The 8,112-nt window shown below is 29.8% G+C and overlaps 2 protein-coding genes across 4 annotated transcripts in view; both read left to right on the plus strand.

Moving 5' to 3' along the window:
• The window catches only part of LOC108738588 (activin receptor type-1), a 20,588-nt gene extending 15,750 nt beyond the window's left edge, over positions 1–4,838 (plus strand). For 2 of the 3 annotated variants that reach the window (XM_018472073.2, XM_018472089.2), the window contains exon 6: positions 2,034–3,115. In XM_018472073.2, coding sequence (XP_018327575.1) covers positions 2,034–2,183 — 150 coding nt within the window. In that variant the 3' untranslated portion in view covers positions 2,184–3,115. Of the gene's footprint in view, positions 1–2,033; positions 3,116–4,751 lie in introns of those variants that run through there. The other variant, XM_018472082.1, reaches the window with a different exon arrangement.
• A 152-nt stretch (positions 4,839–4,990) lies between these two features.
• The window catches only part of LOC108738579 (protein bicaudal D), a 13,293-nt gene continuing 10,171 nt past the window's right edge, over positions 4,991–8,112 (plus strand). The window contains exons 1-7 of the mRNA XM_025977626.1: positions 4,991–5,223; positions 5,285–5,650; positions 5,731–6,234; positions 6,362–6,830; positions 7,029–7,253; positions 7,338–7,595; positions 7,956–8,106. Of these exons, the coding sequence (XP_025833411.1) occupies positions 5,008–5,223; positions 5,285–5,650; positions 5,731–6,234; positions 6,362–6,830; positions 7,029–7,253; positions 7,338–7,595; positions 7,956–8,106 (2,189 nt within the window). The 5' untranslated portion in view covers positions 4,991–5,007. The remainder of the gene's footprint in view (positions 5,224–5,284; positions 5,651–5,730; positions 6,235–6,361; positions 6,831–7,028; positions 7,254–7,337; positions 7,596–7,955; positions 8,107–8,112) is intronic.

Below are 8,112 nucleotides of genomic sequence, written 5' to 3' on the forward strand. Positions count from 1 at the left end.
TGTGCATTCTCTTGCACGAAACGGCAAACGGAGCTCCAACAACCATTAACCGACGCGAAGGTCACACCTGTTTATGGAATGAAAGACAAAAAAAAGGACGTCTGGTTCATCTCAAAAGAACGTATTAAGGAGTAAAATACGTCAGTACAGGTATTTGTTATGTGTATTACTAACCTTCCCCATTTTATCTTGGGAAAATTCTTTATTATTTATTGTTGTTGTTATCTACTCTGCAATGTGGCAGAATTTAAAATAGCTGCTCGTTTGATGCAAAAAAATTAAGCTGTTCCATTATAGGTGGTGGTTATTAATATTAAATGAAATAAGGATCGTCTCTATAGGTGCACAATAATAAATTCTAAAATACGAAATTAAATAGTAAATATATGCATAAATCTATATTATATATACATTTTTGACGGAGGAAACATGTAACAGTGATGCAGTGTTACATATTTGACGTTAAATGGTCCTTATTACGAACAGTAACTAAAGTATTGGTGTGATATATTCTGGAAGATGGAATGATCATCTAAAATAGTCCAATTATTGTTAACATCAAGCAAACAAATTAATAAGTTGTATGCTTGATATTTAATTATTAAATAGCTCATTTCGTACTGCTCTATGAAAGGTGAAGATGAAAAGTTCGATATTGATTACCATATTAATCATCTATATATTTTAAATCGAACTTGAACGTTTTGTAAATAAATCATACGTCCCATGTTTAACGTAATAATAATAATAATAATAATATATATATTTATGAATATAAAGATATTCCTATTCTTGTTTCATATTTTTAAAATTAACAATAATATGGTAGCTAAAAAGTTTTTATTCAAGGAGGAGGAAAAAGTGCAATAACTTTAAAATATCATTTATGATAATTACATGGTGATCAGTTAACAATTTTAAAATGATTATTTTTTTGGAAGAATATCTTTAAACAGTTGGAAACAAATTACTGACCAAATAGCAAGTGGTTTGTTTGGTTATTAAAATATAACGAAAATTTCCAAAGAAAAGAAAATGAAACTGGCGGATAATTTTAAAAAGCACCTAAAGAATTAGTAAAAGTCCTAGGACGGAAGTTACTTATTCGGTTAAAATTTGCTATAAATAAAAGTCCTAGGACTGAGGACAAAAGTTACTTGTTCAGTTGAATTTTAAAAATTTATGTTGAAATTCTTAATATGGCCAAATTCTCCTTTAACTAAAACTTGGCTAAGTTTACAATTCAATTATAACAACTTTCCATAAGGGTATATAATGTAGTGTTATTAGATTTTTTTGTAATGTATGTTAAACATTTCTGGTCTCTTTCATGTGTAAACCGACTGATATTAGTTATTTATAACATACTATTTGATAAGTAGCTGAAGCATTTGTTGTAGTCTTGTAATGTTAAATTTGGAAGGATGAGTTTGTAATTTAGTAATGGTACACGATATTTATAGATAGTCGATGTTCATTCCGTAGGTTCGAAAGTCCACAAAAAAATTTCTTTTGTATTTTTCCGAGCCCGTCGACCCACGGAAAAAAGACCCGTCCCTCGTTATTATGAAATGCTCCAAAAATTCTACAACGTTTTTTGTAACCGTTGTGTGATAACAACACTTGTAACAATTAATTATTACTGTACTACTAGCTATCGTTCAAGTGTGTTACACTCTAGTACCTAATATAAGTGATAATGGTATTTGGCAGCTAATTGCAGCCTTTACTTTCCAATTGGACTTTTTATTGTCGTTACTATTATAATCAGTACTATTATTTTTTAAAGGGCCATTGCTACACCAATGCCTTGAATGAAAATAGTGAGACCATATTTTTCATCGATTTTTTAAATGAGCATATCGGTTTCTTTTAATTCGGCATTGGTGTTTGGAGCCTCTATCATCAAATGAAACCCTAACTATACCTAAATTTATTTTAATTAATGCATGTTATTTAATGTATTTTTAATAAAATATTAACTTATACCGTTCTTATCAAAGTTNTGTAATATTTTTTTCTTCAATTTGTAGATATTAAGCGGAATGTCGAAATTGATGAGAGAATGCTGGCATCAGAATCCTAATGTTCGACTACCCGCCCTTAGAATAAAGAAAACATTGTTGAAACTTGTTGATTCTGACTGTGCTGTTAACATTGACGAAATGGAAGTGTGTGTCTGAAAGGATCGTTGTATGCATGCACGTATGTATTTTTCTTGATTGTTAGTTATTATTATTAAGTTACTTTTATAGTAACTAAGGATGTGTAAATATTTAGCGATGTATTTCAAAATGCTGATTGATATTACAGTTCGTTAAAATAATTTACATAATTTGTTACGTATTAGAGTAGGTACAAAATAACATCTAGGTTTTAATTAATAATCGATTTAATTTTCCTTTTATCAACATGTGCCAAGTGAATAGTTAATTATTAGGCTAAATTACTTTAAACTTGAGATTTTTATTTTTTAAAAACAAAGTACATATTAGCGTATACATATTTTTGTTTAAGACTATTTTTATACATATCCTACATTTACATAAAAGACTAAAAGCATGCAGTAGTCGATATATTTTTTAGTTTTTATTTTTAGTTTTTTAGTGTACCTAGCGATTTATTATTACTTTTAAAAGGTCTTTTATTCCTTTAAAGGGTCTTCTATTTATTGTGTTAAAAAATGTATCTGAACATTTTAATCATGTAAAGTACAAATTAATATTTCTCATACGATATATTAAAAATCATTGTAAATATGTAGGAATTAGAAATTCACCAAACATTGACTTTCAAAATACATGATCTCTATTTTTGTTGATTAAACACTTTTTCAGGTACATTAGCATGTAATTATGCCGGTTTAATTAATTTAATAATTTTTGTCTGAAATATCAGTATATATCATATCAGTTTATAGAAAAAAGTAGCTTTAGTAAAATGTATGTTCAAAATAAGGGGACGAATTGGTAATTTTTCTCAAGTTTAAAGTAATTCTATTAAAATCTATTAAGAAGAAAGACGTAAAAAAGTTTTTTGTCTTTATTAATTTTTAGCTATAAAAAGAAATTAGTTTATGAAATGAGTGAAACAGTAATGTACAAAATTTTACCTACTAGTAATTTTTTTTAACGACAATACCCAACCCCATTAAGTTTGAAAAAAATTTAAGTTGACCTGACCTTATAAATATTATAGTTCTGTTAAATAATAGCACATTTTTAATGAGAAATAAAACCCAATTTATGTATTTTAAAAACAAGACACACGAACTAAGGTTGATAATAATATGAAAATGGCCTACAGTGAGTTTAATACATTTTCTAATTGTAAAATTTTTTGTTCCTTATACTTGCCTTAATAATTTATAACATTTGGGATCAGTCGTTTAGTTAATCAAAATTATAAGCCATTTTTGGTATTTTTACTATTTTTTTTTGTATTTTTTCATTAGTACTCGTAGATGTATTAGAATTTATAATCTCATAAAAAAATTGGTACCTTCATTTGCTCAATATAGTAATGGGGAAATTCAAGAAAGCAGACTATGTGTAACCATTATAAATAATTGTGTTTGCTGTCGGAGAACAATAACAATTTAAAAAAAAATAACTTTTTAAAAAGCATGAAACTCACTATTTGTGACGTCATTTTCATACCCTTATCGACTTGATCATTGGATTTCAACAGAGAGCTCTTAGAATGTATTTACATAGAGCCCTAATAAAGCGAGACTTTATGGACTAAATTATTATTACATTTGGGCCCATATTTCGACATGTCTGAATTGTTTAACAATTTACTGCCAGCTTTTTATTTTTCTTTTAAGACTCATTTTCTTTTTATAAAACCAGACATACTATACATCTATGTTTAGTACTAAATTCTGTCTGTGTAGTTATAAAATGTAAACATATTTGTGTATATTCAAACAATGATATTGTCTCATCATATCTTAAAAAAAACTGCTAGAAGTTTGTGTTTAATTATAATTTATTGTCTAGCAGTTTGCTTTATATTTTAATAACTTTTGAAAACAACGCCATATCAGTTTATTTATCATTGTGGTACTATTAATAAAAGCTCACATACATTGTAATAATTATTAACGGTAAATTAATGTAAATTGATTACATAATAATAATAACAATAAATAAAAGAACTTTAAATGTACATAATCTCTACATTAGCTGTTAAAGCAATACGTTTAGTTTATATGTAAATTAGTTCTCTCTAAAGTAATATTTTTATTACGGTTTAAATGATATTAAATTTTCTGATGTATTCGAATTAACTAGTGTAAAAGTCCATGAAAATGCTTGTGTGCATAGCGTTGTTTATTATTAAATGATAACTAACGTCCAAAAGTATCGATAATAAAAGTTTTTTGTTGTACGTATTAGGAAAATATATCTCAACTCGTATATTGGGAAATATTTATTATAAAGAATAAAGATATTAACAAACAAATTATTACTCTAAATTTCTTATTTTGTATAGAAGTTTTAAATATTTTTTATGCTAATAAACCTAGAAACCATATTAAAAATCTATTTGTTAATGCTCTTTATCTCATAAATTGTTAATATTAAATTACCAAAACTTAAAATAATCGACAAATTGCGTGAAAATCACGATTACAAATTTGATGTAGAACTTGTTGGACATACCTCGTATGTAATGTATATTTTGAAGAGGCACCGTAGTAAGATATAAATGAAGTTAATTACAATAAAAGTTACTAATTTCAGACTCCAACTTGACATGGATAGAAATATTTGACGTTTGGAGACTGACGTGACGACCAGCGAAGAATAATGAGTGAGATGTGCTTGATAACGAATTTGTCTTCTAAAGTTTAAGAGACTGACACATGTCACAGATGGATATAAAAGACGGAAGAAGTAGAGTTAAAAATAGAATCATCACCATGTCGCAGCCGAGACGTTAAATTGCTGAAATGAGTAATAGGTTTAATTAATCAAGCGAATAAAAGTTAAATTGACAATGGCTCTGCCGAACGCCCCAATTGACGAAACCCAAATTTTAAAAGCCGAAGTGGAGAGGCTTACAAGGGAGCTCGATCAAGCAAGTAGCGAAAAAGTACAGTCTGCAAAATTCGGGCTTGTTTTACTTGAAGAAAAAAGACATCTTCAGCAAAAATGTGAAGAGTTAGAAACACTGTATGAAAATACTAAACATGATCTGCAAATTACACAGGAGGTAAGAATATTTATTCATGAGTGTTACCATCCTAACTTGACAATAATGATCTTTATTTTAGGCTCTCACTAAATTTCAATCTAGTCATAGAGTGACAACTAAAACAGGGATTGAAACAGAAGAGTCTTTGTTGTCTGAGTCAGCTGCTCGTGAAACGTCTCTTAATTCTCAAATAATTGAGCTGGAGAATGAAGTTAAACAGTTAAGGCATGAGTTGGAAAGAGTAACTGTAGAAAGAGATAGGATGTTGCAAGAGAACTCTGATATTGGCAAGGATAAAGAGGATCGCTACATGGAGTGTAAACGACTGCGTACTGAATTAAGGGAGATAAAGTTTAGAGAAACCAGATTAATAGCAGATTATTCAGAACTTGAGGAGGAAAATATTGCCTTACAAAAACAAGTTTCAGCTTTACGTAGTGCACAGGTAAACAAGAGATTTTTTTTAAATTTATTGTAGGAATTATAGGATCTAATTCTTATTTACTATATGTGTATTTATTGTAGGTAGATTTTGAAAGCTTAAAACATGAAACAAGACGTCTACAAGAAGAAGTCGACCTATTAAATTCTCAAGTTGAAGAATTATCAAATTTAAAGAGAATTGCTGAAAAGCATATGGAAGAAGCATTAGAATCATTACAGTCTGAAAGAGAAGCCAAATATGCACTTAAAAAGGAACTTGATCAACATATAAATCGTGAATCTTTGTATAACATAAGTAATTTGGCCTACAGTATAAGAGGGATGTCTGAGGATCAGGTTCTGGGTAGTGATGGTGAAGAAGAGCTTCCAGGTCTTAAGCGTATTGAAGCCAGTTTGTCAGATGGTTCTGTACCAGAATTAACATCTCCAGATGGCAAGCAAGTTGATTTATTCTCTGAAGTCCACTTAAATGAATTAAGAAAACTTGAGAAGCAGTTGGAAACTTTAGAAAAGGAAAAATTGTCTTTAACACAGAATTTAAGAGACAGCCAGGCAAATGTTGAAAGAAGTCATGGAGAACTTCAAGTAAATAAGAGTATTTTATTTTAAAATTATTTATCTTATTTTTTTATTGGCACTTATAACAGATTCATATTTTGATTTATAATCCTATCATTAATAGAACTTTTTTCTTATTTACATTTTTTTGTAGAATTTCTTAGCAAGAATGGCTCAGTTGGCAGCCCATGTAGATGCTCTTCAACATCTTAGTGAAAACGTTAACAAACAAGTATCAAATGATTCTTCAAAGGTTCATCTGGTCCTATCCCAGTATAATCAGTGGTTCAAATTATCACATAGAGAAATCGAACAACTTAGAAATGACCTGAAAGAGATGGAAAATATTGTGAGTTGTTCGGATTCCACGACGCAATTAAGAACGGAGATCACTTTCTTGAAGAATAAATTGATGGACATGGAACAACGAAATATGGATTTAGATAGTGACGTTAAATTGCTCAGGGAATTCGCGAGCGAAGCCGGGGCTTCTCTTGAAGATGCTCACAACAATCTTCAAACCATTTCTGATGAACTGGCTCAACTTTATCATCATGTATGTACATTTAACGGAAAGACTCCAGATCGTGTTGTATTGGAACATGAAAAGGGAATGACGCCTGGTGAGAATTATTTAAAAGATTTCAATTTAAATTTTCTTCGTCTTTATTGATATTCATCTTTCTTTTATGTGGCTGTCTTTTAAATTACATTTAATCAGATAGCCAGTTTCATCTTTAAAACATTAACAGAATATTTAAAAAAAAATAACGACCTTTCTGATTTTACCGTACAATAGTGAAAATATTTCTTTTTTACAGTGTGTGAAACTGCTAGACCAATTTGTGAAATGTCGAAGATAGAGATGCTTCGAAGCAAACTGAAAAGTGACATTCCTCTGAACGACTTGGACAGTTTGAACGACACTGAAAATGTAGCCAAACAGGTCGGCATCATTATTGACCAAGTGAAACATCTCCGTACTGCCATAGAAAGCACCATTGACATGTCTAAGAAGAAAGAACATACAACAGAAAAATACGACTGTAAATATCTGCTTCAACTTGATCTGTTTTTTACATAAGTAGTTATTAATGGTTGGAGTTGTTATATTCTTTTGCTTGTTGCAGCTATTAAAGATGAAAATACAGAGGCCGAAATAGCCGAACTGCAGGAACAAGTAATCCGTCTGAAAAGTTTGTTGTCCACAAAAAGGGAGCAAATTGCTACACTTCGTACCGTCCTTAAATCTAACAAGAACACTGCTGAGGTAGCACTCAATAATTTGAAGGCCAAATATGAAAATGAAAAGACTATTGTGTCTGAAACTATGATGAATTTGAGAAACGAATTAAGGCATCTTAAAGAAGATGCTGCAACATTCTCAAGTGAGTACTTTACCCTTAACACATAAATAATTTACATTCGGTGTAAAATCAGGGGAAGAATGGAAAATATGTATAATTTCCTATTCACATACACTTCATAATCCATTTACTATATAAAGAATTTCAAAGGAGTTCTAATTTTGTAGAAGTTTCCCCTTACGATATTCTACTACTACAAACATTTTTTTAGGGAATTAAATTCTGTCTTTGTAAGTTCTATATTTTTTTAAACATAAAATTTTAAAATTAAAAATATGTAAGCTCGATTGTTTTAGGATATGAAGTTTTTAATGTAACTTGGCTATCAAATGTTACACGTAATAGTTTAAATTTAGGAGCCATTTAACACTTTTTTTGTAGGTTTGAGGGCGATGTTTGCCGCTCGTTGCGAAGAGTACGTGACGCAAGTTGACGAACTTCAGCAGCAACTCAATGCGGCCGAAGAGGAAAAGAAAACATTGAACCAACTTCTTCGGCTGGCGGTTCAGCAAAAGTTAAGTTTAACGCAACGGTTGGA

This window comes from Agrilus planipennis, unplaced genomic scaffold (genome assembly GCF_000699045.2).
Source record: "Agrilus planipennis isolate EAB-ADULT unplaced genomic scaffold, Apla_2.0 scaffold25, whole genome shotgun sequence".
Lineage (NCBI taxonomy): Eukaryota > Metazoa > Arthropoda > Insecta > Coleoptera > Buprestidae > Agrilus > Agrilus planipennis.